Source organism: Dipodomys spectabilis, unplaced genomic scaffold, assembly GCF_019054845.1.
Source record: "Dipodomys spectabilis isolate Male_0828 unplaced genomic scaffold, ASM1905484v1 ptg000094l, whole genome shotgun sequence".
In the NCBI taxonomy this organism is placed as follows: Eukaryota; Metazoa; Chordata; class Mammalia; order Rodentia; family Heteromyidae; genus Dipodomys; species Dipodomys spectabilis.
Window position 1 is genome coordinate 21,713,613 of NW_024870771.1, and position 23,017 is coordinate 21,736,629.

At 37.7% G+C, this 23,017-nt stretch overlaps 2 protein-coding genes across 3 annotated transcripts in view; one reads left to right on the forward strand and one right to left on the reverse strand.

Moving 5' to 3' along the window:
• Positions 1-2,197: 2,197 nt before the first annotated feature.
• On the reverse strand, positions 2,198-3,569 carry LOC122112429 (mitochondrial carrier homolog 2-like). Its single transcript, XM_042685235.1, has one exon. The coding sequence runs from the start codon at positions 3,322-3,324 to the stop codon at positions 2,890-2,892; it is 435 nt and encodes a 144-aa protein (XP_042541169.1). The 5' UTR covers positions 3,325-3,569; the 3' UTR covers positions 2,198-2,889.
• A 498-nt stretch (positions 3,570-4,067) lies between these two features.
• Slc35f5 (solute carrier family 35 member F5) overlaps positions 4,068-23,017 on the forward strand; it is a 29,574-nt gene continuing 10,624 nt past the window's right edge. The window contains exons 1-10 of one of the 2 annotated variants that reach the window (XM_042685202.1): positions 4,068-4,089; positions 5,069-5,108; positions 5,221-5,362; positions 8,596-8,739; positions 10,607-10,669; positions 13,308-13,389; positions 14,393-14,583; positions 17,647-17,728; positions 18,938-19,025; positions 22,149-22,213. In XM_042685202.1, coding sequence (XP_042541136.1) covers positions 5,228-5,362; positions 8,596-8,739; positions 10,607-10,669; positions 13,308-13,389; positions 14,393-14,583; positions 17,647-17,728; positions 18,938-19,025; positions 22,149-22,213 — 850 coding nt within the window. In that variant the 5' untranslated portion in view covers positions 4,068-4,089; positions 5,069-5,108; positions 5,221-5,227. The other variant, XM_042685201.1, reaches the window with a different exon arrangement.

Sequence of the window (23,017 nt, forward strand, 5' to 3'; positions counted from 1 at the left end):
ATAGAACATATGCAAAAATAGAACTCTTACTACAGCCTCTAAATGAATCAGACCAAAAAGGTAACCACAATATTTACAGATATCAACACAGAACAATAGGACTAGACCAATAACTGCAATTTGGAAAAACCAAATATATACCCCGTAGCCAACCACTCAGAATGCTTTGCTTCCAGTTAGCTTGCCACCAGTTTAGCCATGCTAATAACCTCTAGTCACAGACATACCTGGAAAGCATACCTCAATCTTTTATCTTACTCCACTATAAAACTTTTACTCTTCTCTGCTTGCCTTTGAGTCAAATACAAGTGATGGTGGCTGTTGGGCTTACTAGAGCAAGCTGTGAATACACATATTCCTTGGTATTCCTGGGGCATTGGTTCTCATATCTCACCTCCATTGGATACCAAAATTTGATGACCACATACCTTACATCATCTGTATTAACTTATATATATCCTCTCATACACTATAAATTATCTGTAAATTATAGTACCTAGCATAAAGTAAATGCTATTAAACAGCTGGACACTGTATTATTTAGGTAATAGAAGAAAAATCTTTGTTATGTTCAGTACATATTTGATGTTCTTCTTGAATATTTTCAATCTTCAGATGTTTGACTCCATAAATATGGAACCCATGGACATAGAGATTGACTATAAATATCTTTCTTCATATTTGGGTGTTCATTTATTTCCTTATTTGGCATATACAGAATTATTGTAGGTTGTTTCCATTACTAAAAATCTCCAAAGACTCATAATTAGTTGATTTGCTAGGGCTTAGATGGAGAGTTACATAGTGATTGCCCTGTAGACACACTAAAAGCTTTGCTTTTACATCCATATGGAAACATATGTATTTTTGAGTGAAATTAGAGTGTTTAGACTGCATAGGTGTTAGAGTTCATACCTGTGGAGCATATGGGCAGCAAAGATGGCGCTGGGAGGGGGTTGAGTGGGCAGACCCCAATTGATCTTCTGATCAGTGCCTAACCAGCCCGTGAAGGCTCAGGTGAATGATAGGGTGTGACCTTGACAGTGATTGGTTCCTCTTCCTCCCTTATCATGCCACCCACCCTTGTTGTCTTTAAAAGGGGCTGCTCTCTGTTAATAAACGAGTTTTTTCTACCTGCTGGATTTGGCTCCCCGCTGTGTCTGATTGTCTCCTGGGCTGAGGGAGGCTGGGGAACGGGGCGAGCGCCGCACTTACCTTTCCTCGGACCCCGTCGGTCTTTTGTGGGACGGACGAAGACCCAACACATACCTGATAAAACTTGAGAGATTTTACAACTTTTATAATAGATTTCAAAAAGACGACTAACTTTGAAGAGAAGTGAAATCAGCAAAAATAAACTGCCATGTCTGAAAACTACCCCCTACAGAAATGGGAAAGGAATTAGGTATATTGAAAGGTCAAGAGACAGCAGGATGTTCAAGTTTATCTAACAAATATTGACTGACAACCCTGTAATAAGCACTGCCCTACTGTGGATATACATATACATACAGTGAAAGCCAAGCAAAAATCTTCAATTATATGGAGTATTAGAAAATATATAGCTGGCATTTGGTGGGTGGGAAAAAGTTAAAAAATAAAACATGTTACTAAGACTTATTGACATGGAGGTAAAAGTGGAAGTTGGCATTGGCCTTTAGTCTCAGGTACTCATGTTAAAGCAGAAGAATCACTTGAGACCAGGAGGTTAAGGTAACTTGTAGCCAGATAGTAGTATGCTTTCTTAATATGTGCAAGGCCCTTTGTTTTATCTCTCTCTTGATAAAAATAAAACAAAAAATGACATTCAGAACTGATACTAGCAGATCAGACAGCAATTTTCCAAGACAGACACTGAAGTACCTGAGGATTTGGCCTTGGAAAGGTATATATATATGCAGGGGTGGTAGGGAAAGGAGTAACTGAGATGGTCAGGAGGTGCTAGAGGACAGAAACTATGCCAGGCTCTTCTTTAATTTTTTTAAAATTTAAAGTCACAAATACCTTTTAATCTGCACAGTGACAGTCATCATTATCTTAATCTACATTGCTTATGAACTGTATGATCTTTAACAATAAAACCAGTTTTTGCAAATTGGGTGATATGTACATTTCTTTCCTTTGGCTTAGTGTCAGCTGTTCCCTCTTTCTCTCTCATTCTCTCCCTCCCATCACCACCCTGAGTTGCTTAGTTTACTTTCATCAATGTCCAGTGCAGCTGATGGGCCCCTCTGAAGTATTTTTTCACCAGCTTTCCACTGATTCTGTACTTTGCTCCCACCTTCCCTAATATGTGCATGTGTATACACCATATATGAGGTAAGGAATACAGAGCCATCAAAAAACAATAGGACAAATTAAGATGGGGTTGTTTCCTTATCTTCAGTGTTCTTTTTAGTATGCCTATTATTTTATATATAAATGAAGGGGTGCTTGGGTATTGCAATTTGGTGTTTTTCTCCTGAGACTATCCTCTTTTGGTCTTACTGTGTATGGTAACTTGAGTCCTGTTTTATTTTGTCATATCTCATTGCAGTTTAATTTTAACATTCGCATATCAGCCAGGCTGTTCTTACAGAGCACTCTAGTAGACTTTTCCTTCAGAGTACTCAGGGAAAAAATGCTCATGTAAGAGTTAAGCTAGGTTTCTTTTCATTTTCCCAAGATTAAATGATTATTTAAAAAGCACGCCACACTGTATAAAAATTAACATTCTGTCCCATAATTCTGTGCATCTGGGACTATAGAAACGTCATTGTCCCTGCCCCACATCTTCAAATTAACATTCTCAGGTCGTAACAATACGTCTTCCCACAGGGAACCTTCCAGGAAAAACGAGCTATTTCCTCAGCTCCTATTTCCCTCTGTTTTGCAGCATGTACCAGCAATCTATCCAAGAGGTATATAGTGGGGAGTAAGGAGGGAATCCACCAGCAAGATTAGATTAGATACAAGCACAAAAGGATAGGTCAACATACTGGCAAAGAATCCGGTGACGGTTCGGGAATAACTTTTCATTTCGTTCATGGTAGAAACCCCACTGTCGAGTGCATAGGTGTTGACGAGGTAGGCCAGGGAGTCACAGAGCCAGAGAGAAATAATGTCACCTAGGAGGCGAGGAATGAGACCCGCAAAACATCCCAGGAGGCCCTCTTCCCATAAATGGTTGACTTCCGATTCCTGACTCCTCAGGTTGTCCAGGTCCCCAGAGCGCTGCACAACTTGGCTACGGACCACCGTTCCAAGGACTCCTGAACACAGTCTTGGGAGTGAAGCCTGTGAACGAGCCACGCTTCCCGTCGATGCTGGCAAGGTGCTGAGCATAACAAGAGACCAGGACAGCCTTGCCGCCCCAAACTATGTGGTCCCACTGTTGGAGGAAGAGGCTCATACCCCACCTGGATGAGCACTTGCACCGTCCGTGAACGGCTGGGACAGGCTGGTGAGACCGGAGCCCAGGAGCACTTGACCGGCCAAGTCTGCCATGTAGGGCACCCGCGGACGGACCTTTTTTTTCTTTTGGTCGGTTCGTGGGGCTCGAACTCTGGGCCTGGGGGCGCTGACCCTGCGCTCTGCAGCTGCAGGCGAGCGCTCTACCACTGGAGCCACAGCGCCACTTCCGGCTTTTGAGTGGCTCACTGGAGATTAGAGTCTCTCGGGGTCTGCCTGGGCTGGCTTCGAACCACGCTCCTCCCTAAGCCTCCCGAGTCGTTCGGATGACAGCTGTGACCCACAGGCGCCCAGTCTGCCCACCGCCAGGCCAGGCCTGGCCTCCACGGCCCCCCGGATGCCGTCACCCTGGAGACGTGACCCCGCCTCCACGGCCCGCCGTCGCGCCGGCGTGTCGTCACCAGCGCGCCGCCGGCTGCCGGCCAGGGAGGCGGGGTAGCGGGGCGGGCTGGCTGACCGGCCGGGGGCGGGGCCGGTGGCAGGGCCGAGCTCCGGGTCCGCGGCCATCGCTGCCCGCGCTGTCCCCGGCAGTGGCTCACTCACTCCCCGCCCTCCCGGGCCGAGCGGAGTGAGAGGGGCACCGCGGCTTGCGAGGCTCAGCGCCTGGCGCAGCGTCATGTCGGGCGCCGTGACGGCTCAGTGAGTCCGAGGCGGCGGCCGCGGCGCGCGGGGCGGCGGCGGGGCCGGGCCGGAGCCGCTCATGGTGCCGCCACGACGCCATCGCGGGGCACGAAGGCCAGGTAGGCAGGCCGGCTGTCCTGGAAGGGCCTTGGAGTCACCCGGAGCCCACGCCGGAGCCGAGCGCCCGCCGGCGGCCCCACCTCCAGCCCCGGCTGGCTTCCGGGGCTCCCGGGCGCCCGGGCGGCCGTCCCGAAGGCATCCCAAGCGCTGGGCCCCGCGGGGGTGGGGGGGGTTCAGAGCCGCCTCGCCCGGGCCGGGAGACGCCCCCCCCCCCCCCCGGGGTTCGCCTGGCTCCACCGGGGAGCTGTCACCAGCTCAACTTTCTTTTTTTTTTTTTTCCCCTCCCAAAAGGAGGAAGATGGCTTTTAACAGCTGTTTTCGAAACCATCTTTAAGAGAGTTTCTGTTTCCATCTAAGATAACAGGATGCCTTGACAGGGGTAGGGGGGCCCGATCCTTCTCCTTTAACACGTGAAGCTTGCGGAAAGGGGTGCCCTCCAGAATCACCTCTCAAATGACTAACTCTCCTCCCCGCCCCCCCCCCCCCCCCCCCCCGCCCTCCCGAGATCGAGGACGCTCTCAGATGCCAGCTCGAGTCTAGACACTGCCTGTCCCCAGAGTGCGTTCCCCCGGAGGAGGGAGAAGCCACCGGAGTTTTGTGTTTCCCCAGCAATACACCATACGTGGAGTGTTGCCTTTTCTCCCAGTACTTACACCTCTTGAGTATAATCTGAAACGGATAATGGATCACACGAAAATCTAGACGAAAGGGTTGATGTTATATATCGAGCACAGTTTTACGTTGCTTTCAGTTTGAAGGTAAAAAGTAAAAAAAAAAAAAATAATAAGGATGCAATTAATCTGGAGCTGTTGATGTTTTCATAAGCTTCATTTTGTGTATGAGTGTGTGTATATGTGTTTTTTTTTTTTCCATTCAGGCATTGTTTTGGAAGATCTCAAAGAGGCCCTTAAAACAAGGTAAATTCCAGTGTGTTCTTTAATATTTCACATTAACAAATATCAGATGACTTATACTCCTTTGCTAAAATAATCTCTAATAAAAATTTCTGTTTTCTTGGAAAAACAACAGACTACAAATGGTGTGTGTATTTATCATGAACCGAATGAATTCCCAGAACAGTGGATTCACACAACGCCGGAGAATGGCTCTTGGCATTGTTATTCTCCTGCTTGTAGATGTGATCTGGGTGGCCTCTTCAGAACTTACTTCTGTGAGTACTTTCTCCCTAGGAGTAATGTTACATTATAGTAATAGTATTGGTGTTAGCCAATTGTATTCCTCACTATAACTATCTCTTACTTACTAAAAACTAAATACTGGTAAAATATATAGTAGCCTTTGATACTGGTTTCCTCTCAAGTTAAAACGATTCCTACAGTGTTCTTATATCTTATAAGGAGGATTACTTTGAAGGAGAATATTCCTGATTTCTTCTATTTTTTTTTAAATTTAGTTTCTTTCTTGATAAATGTTATTTTTTTCCACAAACAGCCATTTAGAAACAAGATAGTCTTTCAGCATTTAGTAGAAAGTAAGAATATTTTAAGGCTGGGAGTGTGGCCCAGTGAGGAGAGCACTTGGCTAGCGTGCAAGAAGCTACAATAAAATAGAATGCTTTTGGAGAAATGAATAAAAATGATGTTTTCCTGCATAGGTCACTGTTATGCACATGTGTGAATATATCTACATTTGTGTTTGCTGACTCAAACATAAAATACAGACTGTATAATGATTGGCTTCAGTTTTGTGTTTACTGATGACACATTGATAGTAAGGTGGCAAGGTGAGTTCATGAGATAGTTTTTCCTTCTATTTGTATACTTAATGCTAATCCTGCTTGGTGTAAATGGTCCTTATGAAAAGGCAACTCTTCGGAATTAGCTTCATTTCCACTCCATGTTACAGAAGGAGACTAGTGTTGATAAAAGAGGTCTAAATGTCAAAAGAGGCAGTTTAGTAGCACTGACCTTCTCACATCATAGCCAAGAGCTGACACTGACATCATAGCATGAAAGAACAGTTTTTGGCCTTTCTGGAATTAGGGTTTGGAATACAACAATATTTGTTTTTTACTTTAAAACTTTTCTATAGTTGTTTAGATTAACATTCTATAATTTTATTCAATATAAATTACTTAACATCCACAGTACTAAATCTAGCTTTTAAGAGTTATAATTTTAAGTAAATTGCTTTACTTAACAGGTAATAGAATTATTGACAAAAGAGCCTCTAATGAAACTGGTACTTAACACTCCGGTCCAAAGGTTAAAAGAAAAACCCAACCAACTGGTTTATAGCAATCATTTCCTAATGTATACACCTGTCAAAACACTTTATTATAAATATATAGTTTTTATTTTAGCTACAATTTTCTGTTGTACCATGGTAAAGCTGGAAAAAAAATAACCTATTTAAAAATATCAAGTATTTTAGTAAGAGAATAATTTTGTAACTATGTTTCTGTTATCTAAGATAATATGTAATATGTTTGATTTTTCAGCCAGATAAATTCTCTAAACCTTTGAGATGAATTTGTGTATTTGAAAAAGAAAAAAAATCACCTTTTTATGTAGATATTCTCTAATGGATACAAGATAGTAATTTCTTAAAATAGCATAATCTTTATTTTCCTATCACTTTATCAGTTACTAGTTTTTCTAGTCTTATCCTGGCTCACAACTTCTTCCTAGGATATTTTAAAGCAAGCTCTACATAATTTCTTTCCTATTAACATCAAACAGAAAATAACTCTTTAGTTTTTTAAACCTAAATCAGTACCCATTAACGTATCTAAAAAATAAACTCTTCATTCCTTAAAAATCACTTGATATCCACTTCATATTCAGATTTTCCCATTTATGTCAAGGACAACCTCTCCTCCTCTTGTTACTTAAATCACTGTTATTTCTTAGGTTTATCTCCCTGCCTTCTTTTTCATGCTGTTGGTTTGTTGGAGAAACTAGGTCATTTTCCCTTTAAGACATATCACAGAACCTTGATTTTGCTGATTGCTTCTTTGGATGTCATTGAAGTCATTGTCTTACTTCCTATAAAAGGGTGGTTAGATGTTAAGTGTAGAATTAGTTGAATGTTTAAGCAGTACTGGGTACTTTCTGTGCCATCAGAGTATGAGCCTGTAATGCCTAAAATTGTGTTTTGGGTGATGCAAATTTAAGTACTATAAAATTCCTTGTCATGATGAAACTCCTCTCGCAGAACTCATGTATACAAATTTAAAAAAAACTTGAAATATTCTTCATCAAATTTTAGATAAAAGTTGAATACTCATATGATTATAGGTGATTTTTCAAACCTCCATACTGGGGTGTGAACTGAGGGTTTTGTGCTTGTCAGGCAAGTGTTTTGCCACTTCAGTCCTAAGTCTATCCTTTAAGGAGAACTTTTCCACAACTATGATTTACTACTTCTGAAACAGTTTATATACTAACAATTGGCTATATTTTAATTTTCTTCCATTGTTACTTTTAGAGTAGGATTGCCTAGCAACTTCCAGTTTTAGCCATTGAGAGTATTTTTAACATTATTTTATATTTTTATATGTTTAATATGTGTTTTTAATGTTTGTTCTAAAGCCTGAATTGTCCTATCTTTGAGTAGTGAGAGTCCCTTCAGGTTGCTTGTGGGATCTTTTTAGTGTGATCCTAGCCTTGAATGTCTCTTTGCTTTCTGACACAAGATGCTTCAGGCTTATCTTGTAATGTTTGCCCTATTCCTGGATTTGGCCTTTGCCTCCTGGAGCCATGATTTCTTTTAGTGCAAAATAGTGCAGACTACCATTTGGGTCCTTTAGTTACCATCTTTCCTAAGCTTCCTCAATGCATAGAATTATTATTTTCTAGGAGACAAAAAGAAGGCCCACACTAATGTTTCCATTTTAAATGGAATCTGTAGGTTTTTATATAACATCCAAATAACATTAAACTTAATGGAATTTTCTTTATATGCTATTCAACGTCATTGCTTTTCTTTGTACTGTTTTCTCTGTTTTAGATGATTGTTCTTTGTCTCTGCATACCCAGCTCAAGAGTAGCCTTTCAGGAAACTTCCCTGCCCTCTGTTTGGTCTTTTCTGCAATTCAGAGTGCTTCCATGGCACTTTGAACCCTTATTGTGGTACTTTATGGGTTTTCTTCATCTGAATATCTCCTCTATTACTTCGTTCTTCAGGGCAGAAGAGCCTGTCTTAATTTACGGTAGTCCTTAGCACATAGCAGTTTTCCTGTGAACCAAACTTTTTAAAAATGTTGTTGCTATTTGTATGGCATTATTATCATTTATTTGTGAGGCAAATAGGGTATTCAGAAATGAATCAAGAAGATTATTATAATTTCTTTTTACTTTTTCCATCTAAATGAACTTATTTTATGATGAGTAATGACGTTTAAAGTCATCTCATAGCTATCTGTAACCTTTTCATCCACAGTATGTCTTTACACAGTACAACAAACCATTCTTCAGTACCTTTGCAAAAACCTCAATGTTTGTTCTGTACCTGTTGGGCTTTATTATTTGGAAGCCATGGAGGCAACAATGTACAAGAGGATTTCGAGGAAAACATGCTGCTTTTGTAAGTTTCTAACTTTCTTTGTTGGGGAAGGGCATACTCACAATTAAGATATAGTAATTTTTTAAGAACATTCAGATTTTAAGCTGTCCTTTAAAAGAGTGATGGTAGAATCAAAACTACAATATTCTAATCAGCTTATCAGAATAGCTTGTGACGAATCAAAAGCATGTATTTTCTTTCCTTTATTCTACCCCTTTGAACTGTTAACAGTTGTTAAAGTAGCCCAAATCAATTGCATGGAGATGAGGATGAAAATAAGTAAAAACAATGCCAACAGTCTCTGGACATTAAAAGATTGGAAAGATACCTTTCTAGGTAAATTCAAAATAGTACATTATCATTTCTTCTTTCATCTAACACTCGAAAGATTGTTTCTACTTTTTTCTATAAACAGGTATATTTATACTAATCTACAGTTACTATGTTTCTGAGAGCATAATGCTGGGTAAGAGTAATGCTGGTTTTAAAGGTTTTGATTCTTCTAAATTCCCATCTAGAGTGGTTGCAATAGTTCCTAACTCAGCAGAAGATGAGGTTGAACTCTTACCAAAATCCCAACTTGTCATCAGTTCATTATGTCAAACTCTTGTGTTTGAATCATGTTCTTCATTTTCCAGTACTGCGACTTTTTGTGCCAGTTATTTAACCTTTTTGGACTTTCTTTTTTTTTTTTTAATAAGTTTTTTATTGTAAAAATACTGCACAGAGGGGCTGCAGTTACATGAGCAAGGCAATGAGTACATTTCCTATCAAGCATTGTTGCCTCCTCCTTTGTTTTTCCCCTACCATCCCTTCCCTCCCACCTCCACAACTACACTCCCCCACCCCATACCTAAATTGTAAAGTCTGTTTTTCAACATAGTGTCTTGTACATCTCATTGATTCATTGGGTCAACCTGTATCCCTATTTAAGCATTTTGTTTTTTCCCTTCCCCAAATTATACCAACATCAAATACAGTGAAAACGGGTTATACTATGGGGGGAGGAACATACAAAGGAACAAAAAAAAATCACATAGTACATCATAAATACATTAGAAATGCCGGGTGCCGGTGGCTCACGCCTGTAATCCTAGCTACTCAGGAGGCTGAGATCTGAGGATCGTGGTTCAAAGCCAGCCTGGGCAGGAAACTCTGTGAGACTCTTCTCTCCAATGAACCACTAGAAAACCGGAAGTGGCGCTGTAGCTCAAGTGGTAGAGTGCTCGCCTTGAGCTGAAGAGCGCAGGGACAGTGTCCAGGCCCAGAGTTCAAGTCCCACAACCGACCAAAAAAAAAAAAAAGTTAAAAATACATTAGAAATAATAGCAAGAAAGAAAAACCCACTTGTGTCTCTATCTTGGGACTCATTTCACTTAACATCATCTTATCGGGTCATATGTACATAGCTTTTGACCTTTTCTGCTTGCCTCTTTGGACTTTCATCAGAGAGAATAGTGAAAGCTATGGGTATGAAGTGAAATCATACTTAATGTGGCATTTGGTTCTCAAAATATGGTCCAGTCCCTGAGATCCATTCAGGGGTTCTTAAGGTTAAAACTATTGTCATGACAATACTGAGTTACAAATTTAATCTCTCACCCATCTGAGATATCAGTGTAGTACTATGTGAAAGGAATAAGGCTTAGTTTTAAATGATTCATTTGGATTTTAATCCTGCCTCTGCTACTTTGATGAAATCTTTTAGCCTCGACTTCTTCATCAATAAAAACAAGATATGACACCTACTTTTCATTTTGAATACTTGTTTGGCATTAGGTGCTGTGCTCTTAGAAGTTTATCTTGAATTTTTGGATCAGTTATTTGAGCTGTGTCTAAATACTATGTAACAACTTGAATTTTATGGCTGTTTTTTTTTTGTATTTAGTTTGCAGATGCTGAAGGTTACTTTGCTGCTTGCACAACAGATACAACTATGAATAGTTCTTTGGTAAGTCACTTCTTGTTCAGCTATAGCTGGAAGACAGCTTTGATGGCACCATGACTCTTTTAGGGAGCTTACATGAGAACTATAATTTGGTACTTCCTTGGGGAGCTCTGGAGCCTAGCAGCAAGCAATAAAGCTACTTCTGAGGAACCCAGTTAAGGAGTAATAATAATGAAAGGGCAATATTTCCATTTTTAAATAACTTTTTAGCTTCATACTCATTCTTTTTATTTTTTGAAAAATATTTTCACTTGATTCTAAAAATATATAAGCAGATTGTGCATTCACTTATTCAGTGTATTTATAGTGCCTAGTATGTGTTCAGTACTTGTTTTAGGCTCAGGAAATAGCAGCTTATGTTCTAGTATATTCGAATACAAGTGTTTGGTGAGGGAGAAGAGAAAATAGTCAAGCAAATTGAATGATTAACATACTTATTTCAAGTAGGTATTAGTAGTTAAGAGTATAGAAGTCCATTTTTAGGCCCAGTCACTAAGTTATCTATTTAAAATGCATTTTTTAAATTGGTTCTAGGGCTTGAACTCAGGGTCTGGGTGCTGTCCCTGAGATTTTGCTCAAGGCTAGTGCTCTACCACTTTGAGCCATAGTGCTGTTCAACTTTCTGGAGGGTAATTGGAGATAAGATTCTCATGGACTTTCCTGCCTGGACTAGCTTTGAACTGTGATCCTTCTATCTCAGCCTCTTGAGTAGCTAGTTTACAGGCCTGAGGCACTGGAGCCTGGCTTTTAAAATGCATCTTTGACAAAACTTCTTTCATTTCCAGATGTGCTGTTCTGAAAAAAAGGCAATTCTATAGTACTTTTAAAGTTTTCTAATTGGAAAAAGGACATTCGTTTCTACAAGAGGTATCAAGCAAAATAAGCATCTATATATACATAAGACTAAAACTAAAGTTTTCTAATTGATATTAAAATTTATGGAAGTGGAGCTGTGGCTCAAGTGGTAAAGCACTACTTGAGCAAATGAAGCTCAAGGACAGTGCTCAGGACCTGAGTTCAAGCCCCAAGACTGGCACAAAAACAAAAACATGGTTTCTACTTTTGCCTGATGCTGGTGACTCATGCCTGTAATCCTAGCCACTTAGGAGGCTGAGATCTGAAAATAGAGGTTCAGAACCACCCCAAGCAGGAGAGTCTGTAAGACTTATCTCCAGTTAACCACCAGTAATCCAGAAGTGGAGCTCTAGCTTAAAAGTGGTAGAGCATTAGCCTTTAGCCAAAAAGCTCAGTGACAGTGCCCATACCCTGAGTTCAAGCCTCATGACTGACAACAAAAAAAAATGAGAAAAAAAATATACACACACCATTGTGTGAGCCTCTATTTTGGTGACTTTATCGAAAGTACAGTGTTTTATCTCTAGAACTACCACTGAGTTCTTGGCATATTAGAAGGTTCTGTGAAGAATTTATAAAGCTTGGAAAAAATGTCATATATCTTCTCTATTTGTTTTTCCAGACATAATTTTGCTATGTAGTCCAGGTTACAAGATCTTCTTTCCTCAGCCCCCTGAGTGCTAGGATTATAGGCATATGGCACCAAGCCTGGTCTTGACAAGATAACTTAATATTAATTGGATCTCAGTGCAGAAGACAGAATTGAGATGGCAACCTATTTTTCTGACTATTCTAATAATTCTTGATTTTATCTGTAAGATAGCTATGTTAAATTATTCTAGGCCAAATGCTGTAATGAAAATTTCATATAACAAAAAGACCACAGCAGTTTCCAGATCTCATTGTCTTTTCATTGCTGCTCATTTTTCATTGCCACTGTACTATACTAGGAATTAAAAGACAAATCAAAGGAATTTTTAGTGATTCCTTTAATTTTTAAGAAACAACCTATTTCAGGAATTGTGTTTTAATATTGACCATCTGGAGAACATTTGTAAAACCAATTGAGTCGTTTGGAATCACCAAAAATTTGGACCTTTGATAGTATGGTTAGAGAAAACTGGCTTTAGTTTTCTTATTTTCTACTTGGTGGAGGTCTATGTAATAATTTGGGAAATATATATTGAATTTGATTATGAGGCTATTGTCTGCCTTCCCCTTTGACTGCGTGGTCATTGAGGAAAATACTTCATTTGATTCGCCCTTAATCACTGTACCTAGGACTCTGCCTGGATTGTATTTCATGAATGTGGTATTTTGTTTTGTTACTTTTTTTGTTTTTTGTTTTGGAAAACAGGTTTTGCTGTTTTTCCCAATCTGGACCCAAACTACCTTGTGCAAACTATCCATTTAGCACAGATCCCCTAATAGTTGGAAGTACACATGTGAGCCTAACATAACTAACACTCAATAAGTAGTTTTTAAATGCAGGAATAAAGAGGGATGGAAGACAGTCTGTCTGACATTAAAATATTAGCTATTATTATTATTTGCCAGAGCTATTACATTTCTAACCTTTAAAATGATTTGAAAACTATTATTGTACCTGTGTGGATTAGTGAGGTTATTTTCTTAAGTCTTTACTGCATTTGGGGATTATTAGCCTGTATAAACATGCTGCTGAATAGCTATGTTTTGAATCATATGTGTATATAGCAGGCATTTAGGTTCTAATCCATATATTGGCTTTTATTTATGTTGTATTTCTGTTTCGTTTGCATTCCAGAGTGAACCTCTCTATGTTCCTGTGAAATTTCATGATATTCCAAGTGAAAAACCAGAGAGCACAAGCATAAATACTGAAAAAAGTGAGTATAATTTATAATTTCATTGCAATGAGAAGTGGAGATTTTTACTTTGTTCATCATCTTCATCCATCCTTCTTAGTGACTGTGCGGCTTAACCAGCATCAAGTTGACTTAGCTTACACTCTCCTGGAGGGTTGGCTGGATTGTAAATCTGATACACTTTTTATATTAACTCAACCATACAGTTTCATTATATGTGTTTGCACACACACATACATATATACATAACTATATATGTGTTTATATATATATATTGAACATGTCCTCAAAGACTCTAATAACTTAATTATATGAATTGTGCTGATCCTGTGAATTTTCCAAGTAATACCAGCTTCAGTGTAAAGCATAACATTTATTAATAATTTCCTCTTCAAGGCACGAGCCTATAGAGAAATATTCTGCATGCTTGTCTGGGAATATGATTCTTACTAATTGGGTATCTCTGAGGAGAAATTCATCATTTTACTATAAATGTTAAAAACCAATCTTAACTAAAATCCTGAACGAGGCAGTTAAATATGTACATAATAGCAGGATTTTTTTTAATGTTAGTCTCATTTTAAACTATTTAGGGCATTTTATAGATAACGCAAATTACCTGTGAACTCTTGAGTCAACAAAGCTACCCTACAATAACAGTTTAACTTTGATTTTCTTCTACTTTCTTGCTTTGATCTTAAATGAATTAACATTAGTTTATTAGTGGATTAAAACTTGGGAGTTGAGTTGGATGGAGGAGTAAAAATTCACAGTTAGAGCTGGGAAGGTGGCTCAATGTTAGAGTGCTTGCCTTGCATGCATGAGGCTCTGAGTTCAATTCCTCAGTACCACATAAGCAGAAAAAGCCAGAAGTGGTGCTGTGGCTCAAGTGGTAGAGCGCTAGCTTTGAGCTGAAGAGCTGAGGGACAGCATTCAGACCCAGAGTTCAGGCCCCACAACTGACAAAAATAAATAAATAAATAATCCACATTTAATAATTCTTGCATTATGTTTTCCTTCTAAGCTCCCAAAAAGTCTCGTGTGAGGTTCAGTAATATCATGGAGATTCGACAGCTTCCATCAAGTCATGCATTAGAAGCAAAGTTATCTCGAATGTCATACCCTACTGTGAAGGAGCAAGAATCCATATTGAAAACTGTGGGGAAACTGACTGCAACTCAAGTGGCAAAAATTAGCTTTTTTTTTTGCTTTGTGGTAAGTTTATTATATATTGGGAATTAATTTTATGATATATATTAACAATATAATAGTATGTAATACAATTAGGTTGTTTGATTATGACTTTGAGCAGCTGTCTTGCATTTTGGGGAAGTTAAAGTATGAAAGTTAGGTGAGGCTTATCATACTTGGAAAAAGTAGAAGTTAGTAAATCCTGTAACACCTAAGTTGTTCACACACACACACACATGCACACACAATTGAGAAAGTTTTTCTGAGATTATCATTTGCCTCCAGGTTACTTATTTTAGTATACGATATATATATAAGGATTAGTAAGAGTCTACTGTTAGTATTGATTTCTTCATATATTTTTTGGAGTTTTCCTATAAGGTGTTATTTTAGCAAGTATTCATTGATTATTTCTATAGTTTTTGGTAAAGAAAAACTGGGGTTACAGGCATGAGCCATCCCTCTTGGCTTTCAGTGATCTCAATTTTAGTACTGTATTTTTATTTAACAAGCATTATGTTAGTCATTATTTAGTATATTATCAATGTAAAAGTATTGATGAGATAGATTACATTTTTATAGTAAAGACTTCTAAGGTCACATATCACTTCAAGCAAGCTATATTTTAGTTACTCAGTGGTCAGATATAGTCATATGTATGTGTTGTTTAATGAAGTAGATGATGTATATCAAAAGAAGTTAGTGTTTATTTGCCACTCTTTGAGTATCTTTTGTCTTTTTAGGGTTAGGATGGTTTTTTATTAATTTTTTTGTAAAATACGATTTTGTCAATACTGACTTTTTCAAAAATACCTCTTGTATATCTAAAGGGAATGGAGTCAGTATAGTAGTTCCTCAGCTATAAGCAGATTGTAGCTTTTTTGTCATGTATTTTTGAGACTATCACACCAAATTCGACCTCATTTTCTTATCTAAATAGGCAAATGAAATGATATAGGATGTCAGAGTTCTCTAGCTTGGAATCAATTTGCTAAAATTTTTACTCTGGCTTTACCCCTGATATCAAATGAAGACTGTTCTATTCTTAACCATCTGCTGCCTTTTAATGATGTATCAAAGCACACCTACATCAATGTAGGTGTTTGTTTTGTTTTGGGGAAGAAAATACTGATAATCCGACCAATTTAACTAAGTTCTGAGATAGATCAAGAGAGTCTCTTAATAGAAACAAGTCTTTCTTCAGAGGAATAACTTCTTCAGGCAAACTGAATAAGTATCAGAGATAAGTTTATAGTTAGATTAGCAGTTATTTTAGTTGATCCAGCAATGGACTTCTTAGAATATAATTTAGTGATGTTCATGTATTTATATGATCAGATAGCATGAATTAGAATATTTATAGTAACATTGTTTGAAATAGTTTTTTAAAAAGTGTTTACAGAAATGGATGACTTATCAGTAAAAGTAAACGAATTTTGGGAACATACATCCATACCACACTTTATCAAAGGGAGCGAGTTCTCATTCTCCCAATTCAAAATAGGCACACAATTGAGAATATGGGAATGTTCTAGTGTGGATCAGCAGAAGAAAAAAAGTCCTTATAGTTAGAAAACTACCTTTCACCATATCCAAAGTTATGAGATCTGTTTAGGTTGTATGGCCAGATGGGGTGCCAGAAAAATAGTCACAATTAGTCAATACATTCAGCTTTCAAAGTAAGTACCTAAATTTCCAAAGTGAATATATGACTATTTTTACTGGGGTATTTGGTTATTTTGAGGCAGAGTTTCCCATCCAGACTGCTAGGCTGGCTTCAATTTTCAATCTCTGATTTGTCTCCTGAGTTCTAGGATTATAGGTGTTTACCACCACCTGACATCTATATAGTTTTTTATGTGGCACTGTAGTTGTTTAGCTTATTCCATCAATCTTCATGAACATCATCTAGTTGAGTTCTTATTATGTTATTTATCTGTATATATTTTAATGTTAAAGAATTTAACTGAATTTAAATTTGACTTAGATAAGATTAATAGATTCCTAGCAGTGATTATACAAAACAATTTAAAAGTTGATTTAATATTCAATTCTACTCTCACTTTAAAATGCTAATTTTAACCTCCCTCCCTCTTATCTTTCTCTCTCTCCCTCTCCTTTTTTTTCTTCTTTCCTCCCTCCCTCTCTCCCTTCTTTTCTTCTTTCTTTACTGTTGTTGATGATGCTGGAGATCAAATCTATGCTCTTATGCTTGCTACACAGGTGCTCTACCCTTGGGCTATACTCCCAGCCCTTATTAGTATTGTTTCTTTATTTTCTTTTTTTTGGGGGCGGGGGGTGGTTTGGTCGTGGGGCCTGAACTCTGGGCCTGGGCACTGTCCCTTAGCTCTTCAGCTCAAAGCTAGCACTCTACCACTTGAGCCACAGCGCTACTTCCGGCTTTTTTTTCTTTTTGGTTATGTGGTGCTAAGGAATCGAACCCAGGGCCTCATGCATGCAAGGCAAGTGCTCTACGACTGAGCCACATTCCCAGCCCAGGTTTCTTTATTTTCTTGAGGCAGGGACTTATTTCCAAGCCCAGAATGGCTTGGAACTCATTATGTAGCTCAGGGAAACTTGTGACCTTCTGGCTGAAGCATCTGGAGTACTGAGATCACAGGTGTGCACCACCACATCCAGCCTTGTTTGTTTTTTTCTTTTTGGCCAGTCCTGGGGCTTGACATCTAGGCCTGGGCACTGTCCTTGAGGTTTTGTGTTTAAGGCTAATGCTTTACTACTTGAGCCACAGCTCCATTTCCAGCTTTTTGAGGTTAATTGGAGATAAGAGTCTCAAGGATTTTTCCTGTCTGAGATGGCTTCAAATAACATTCCTTAGATTTCACCCTCCTGAGTACAGATGGTGCCCAGTTAACATGCTTGTTTCTTAAGGGAAATTGGATAGCAAGATCTTAGGTCTACTTATAAATATTTTCCTCTATGGGGAAGGTGATATTTTAATATAAAGCAACTTTTAAGGTCTCTTGTGATAGTGCTATTTAAGAGAAGGAAGATAAAAGAGGGAACTATAAATTGCAATAACAGATAATGAACATGTCTTTCATTAGGCTTCCTTTTGTTTTTCTTCAGTGGTTTTTGGCAAATCTGTCATATCAAGAAGCACTTTCAGACACACAAGTTGCTATAGTTAATATTTTGTCTTCAACTTCTGGTAAGAAATTTGACTTCAAAAGAAATCTGAGTTGTAAATTGATGTATTTCTTGTATATGTGTACGCACACGTGCACGTGTATATGTGTATGTATATATACGTGTGCATACATGTATCCACTATTTTGTCATGTCATCACGGTAATTAATGTAATTTGTATATTATATCTGCTTCTTAATGTAATTTCCAGCCTTAACTTTGTGCTATTTATGTGCAAGTGTTTTGCAGTGGTTTCCTTTTATATTGTAGTTGTTTTACTCTGTACATCTTTTTATTGTTTTGAGATAAAGTCTCTATATACCAGGCTGGTCTTGAATTTATGAGCTTCCTGCTTCCACTTCTCTAGTGCTGAGATTACAGGCATGTGTTACTACGGCTATCTTGGAAATATTTTATTTTTTATTTTTTTTGTGGATTAGATTAGCCCTGATGATAAAACTCGGGGCTTCACTTACATCCACATTCTTTTGCTTTTTGTTGTTGTTGTTGTTTATTTTTCAGATTCTCATGCTTTTTCTGGAGCTTTTCTCAGACAGTGGTCTTTTCACCTCTACCTCCTGAATAATTGGGATTATGGGTGTTTGAACTACCATGCTTGGTTTGTTTTTGAGATAGTCTTCACTATTTACATGGGTTGGCTTAGGACCATGATTCTCCCTCCCCCCCTCTTTATCTTTCCATTAATAGAAATTGAACGCAATTTATACTTGCTATGCAAGCATTCTGTTTTGACATGTGTCCTTAACTGCACATTATTCTCTTCAAAGATCTTTTCCTAGACCTTTTGGCTAAATTTAATTGCTTATTTCAGATCTATAATTTGCCCTGTGATAGGTGTTTCTTATTTTTAAAATTGAATCACCATCCAAATCTGGAAGATTAAAGGAAGTGTTTTTGAAGCTGTAAAAATAATGATAGCATACAGGCTTGATTATGATGAGATCATGGTATTACTTTGAATGCTTAGTTTATTAGTTTAAAAATAAATAGGACTACATTTGTTCTCTATTGTTGAAATAAATGTGGTTTAGTTTAGAGGCTCTTTAAGTATGCTCTTTGAACATTTTAGCCTATATAACTATAGTCTTAGTTGTTTGAAAGTAACTAAAATATTAATTAAAAGTTAAGTATGTAATTAGTATTCACAGTAGAGTTGGGAGTTAAGTTGTGTGGGCAGTATTTAAGCTTTATTTCCTTTTTTCTTCATAGGTCTTTTTACATTAATCCTTGCTGCAGTTTTTCCAAGTAACAGTGGAGATAGGTTTACTCTCTCTAAACTCTTAGCTGTGATTTTAAGGTAAGCATAAACTAGATACTCTGTTTAAAATATGATACTGAAAATAATTTTGGTCCTGATGCAGGATAGTTTATTTTGTAATGTAATAAGCTCCTTCCAAATAAAGGGGAGAGGAGAAAGGAAAGGAAGGAAAAGAAGGAAGGAAGAAAGGAAGGAAAGAAAGGGAAAAGTAAGGGAAAAGACAAAAGAAGAAGCTACTAAACTTTTCCGGGCAGGGGAACTGGAGAGAAGGACCCAGTGTAGCACTGTTCCCATTCCTGTGATTGTAGGCTTCCTAAGTGTGCACTGATAATCACATTTAACTTAACGTGCCTACTTAATCACCGTAACTTCCCAAAGATCTGCTTCCTTTTCCAAGACAAGTTCCCCTTTTTGTTTAAGTTTGGAATTGTCCTTTTCCTTGTGGAAGTCTTTTTTTTTAAATTTTATTTTACTGTAAAGATGCTGTACAGAGAGGTTACAGTTACATCAGTGGAAGTCTTATGTTCAGTCTTTTCTAATTGATAAGGTTTTGCCTGTAGATGGTATTCATAAACATTGGTTTGACAAAATCGTTATTTTTTGAGAGGAAAAAAAAGCTGAAATTAATAAAGGTAGTAAGCTTATTTAATGGTGAGTAAGCTAAGAAAAACAAAAATTTATTTTATTTAACTTGTCAACTGGGACTGAATGAGAGCCCTGTTCTTTGCCCTTAGCAATTCTAAGCAGGCAATATCATCTGGTTAGTAGTCTTGTTTCAAGGTTTGGTACAATATATATAAAGTGATTATCATAGAGATTTGTACTTGGCCATCAGAGATCTTTTTTTCTCTTCTATATTTAAGGGAAGGTTGACCCAAGTAGCTTTAGTAGTTTTAGTCCTCTGGTGGACCAATTAACCTACTCTTTAGACTTTTTATAACCACCAAAATTTATTCTTTTCCACATTTGGCTAATGTCTTAACCGTGCACAAAAATAAAATGTGTTTGTTTTAGAGGAACAAGCAAGGCTTAGTTCAACTTTTTTCAAAATATATGCTAATTTTCTTTAGCGCTGTTTAATAAAGATTTGATAAAAGAATGGATATAAAATGTTGAACTTGGGCTGGGAAGGTGGCCCAGTGGTAGAGTGCTTGCCTTGCATGCATGAGGCCCTGGGTTCAATTCCTCAGCACCACATAAGCAGAAAAAGCCAGAAGTGGTGGTATGGCTCAAGTGGTAGAGTGCTAGCCTTGAGCTGAAGAGCTGAGGGACAGTGCTCAGGCCCAGAGTTAAGGCCCCATGACCGACAAAAAAATGTTGAACTTACAGCATTTTATTCCTCATTAGAGAAGTTCTAGAACAGGCACTGGGAAAACTAAGGTGGACCTTCTGCAACTTTCTGTAAATGAAATTTTATTGGAAGACAGCCATTTGTTTCCATTTTCCTTATGGCCATAGTAACAGAGTTGAATTGCTACAGAGACCATGTGGCCCACTGGTCTAAAATACTTAAATTTCCTGTTCTGTTGTGTAGAATAAATGATGGATTAACATTTTTGGTATATGTTCTTAAGAATACTATATTAAGGGCTGGGAAGGTGGCTCAGTGGTAGAGTGCTTACCTTGCATGCATGAGGCCCTGGATTTGAGTCCTTAGCACCACATAAGCAGAAAAAGCCGAAGTGGTATTATGGCTCAAGTGGTAGAACACTAGCCTTGAGCTGAAGAGCTGAGGGACAGCGCCCATGCCCAGAGTTCAGGCCCCACGACTGACCAAAAAACAAAAAAAAGAATATTAATTATTGTTTAATACATGTTTTGAACTGGCTTTAAACAATGAGATTGAATTTCTGAGGTTGTCAAAGTATGTGACATAATAGCCAGGCAAAGGAAATCTGATGAGCTAAATCTCATTTCGTCACCTATAAGTCAATTCCATTCCCCCTTCTATTTGTAGTTTGAGAGCATGGGCAAGTTTTTTTTTTTTTAACTCTGCCTATTTTGTATGTGAAGTTGAGGATAATAATTAATAGCACTATCATCATACCCTTGTAATTCCAAAAGGGAATATATGTGTACACACACACACACACACACACACACACACACACACACGCACACACACACACACACTTCTCTACTCCTCTCCTATTGCCATCCTGGTCTTTTGATTAGTAGGTGAAAGAATTAGACTAAAATTTTAAAAATATTTAAAATGAGCAGTATTTCATTTGATTGACAAAATATATACATAATTTATAAGATGCATAAAATGCATAAAAATGAATTCTTTGAAGACAAGCTCCACATCCATCTTCTTTACTGCTGTAGTAGTACTTGACTTATACTAGATGCTCAATAAGTAACAGTTGAATGAACAAATGGTCTTTGACTTCTTGATATTCTTAATCCAGCCTTATTTTTAATTTACTAAAATCATGGGATTAGTGGATCTCCATAAATATTTCAGGATACTTCTAATGTTGATTTAGGTTTTTTTTAATCAATAAACAGTAACAGTGTCATTTCCAGGTTTATGTGGGGATAATCTATTTATACTTCCAAAATAAATATTGACAAAGGAATGACAATTGAAAATAGCTTTGCCGTAATTGAAAGACAGTATAGCACTTAGAAGGGTTGGACTGTGCAGCTAGGTTGCTTATGTTCCAGTCCCAGCTGGTTGAGTTATTTCACCTTATTGCACATTAGTTTTCTCTTATAAAGTAGAAATACCAATAGTAATACCTTCCTTATAGGGGAATGCTGTACTTGAACTCAGGACCTAGGCAATGTCCCTGAGCTTCTTTTGCTCAAGGCTAGCACTCTACCATTTGAGCCACAGTGCCACTTCTGGCTTTTTCTGTTTATGTGGTACTGAGGAATCAAACCCAGGGCCTCATGCATACTAGGTTAAACACTCTACCACTTTAGCCACATTCCCAGCCCAGGGCTGCTCATCTTATGAGAACTAAATGCACTAGCTAGGACAAATTTATTACTATAGTATGTTTATAATTTCATTAGCTGTTGTTAATAGAATCATAAATTGATTTTCAGTTTTACCCAAAGTTGAGATTACTTCTTGGTCACTTGTAATTTTTATGATTAGTCTTTTAGGAGTTTAGTGTTTTGCTCATCAGTAATGACTTATTCTTGTAGCATTGGTGGTATTGTGCTGGTAAACCTGTCAGGATCTGAAAAATCTGCTGGAAGAAATACAATAGGTCAGTAACTAATTCATAGAGCAGTTTTGTATTTATAAAACAATATGTGTATTTGTTTTATGTGAGTAAAATTGTGTTGACAGGCTTTTCCTTTAAGTTTTTTTTGAAAATACTTAAAAATAGGTATAGTGAAACATTCCCTCTTGAATAATTGATGAGTACAGTCACTTGGCAGAATAACATTTCTTAGTTGTTTTTGAAAGCTAACCTAAATGTTAAAAGTGAGATAATGGAGAGAACTGGTATTAACATTAGGTTATACATTTTGGAACATTTGTAAGTATAAATTATAATTGAAACAGAATATGATACTTGCCAAAATAAAGCCACTAGAGAATGAAGTAATAATATATTTAACTGTAGTTAGTGCAAATCATCTAAAACAGAAGACAGGAGGTTGAACACTCAGCAGAAAAGAAAGAAGGTAGTTACTTAATGGGAGACACAGGACCTACACAGCCTTGGAGTGTCAGTGGTGGTGGAATGTGGATCCAAAATGATACATGGGGATGGGAAAACAAGCTTAGAGATAGAAAGCAGTTTTTATTTAATCACCAGCTTAGAGATGCAAAGCAGTTTTTGTTAAATTGGTCAATGTCCTGTGTCAGAATTGTTTGTGGGGAGAAAAATAAGAAATAAGCATTTTAAAATTAAAATCAAAGCATTACTTATCTGTGTTTTATTGTTACAACATATATAGGTGTTTTGTTATTTAATAAATGCTTATTATTTGTTTGTTTACATGTTATCTTCCTCTCTATATTACTGGAGGGCCCAGATGGGATGGGTTATTCCTCATCTTTT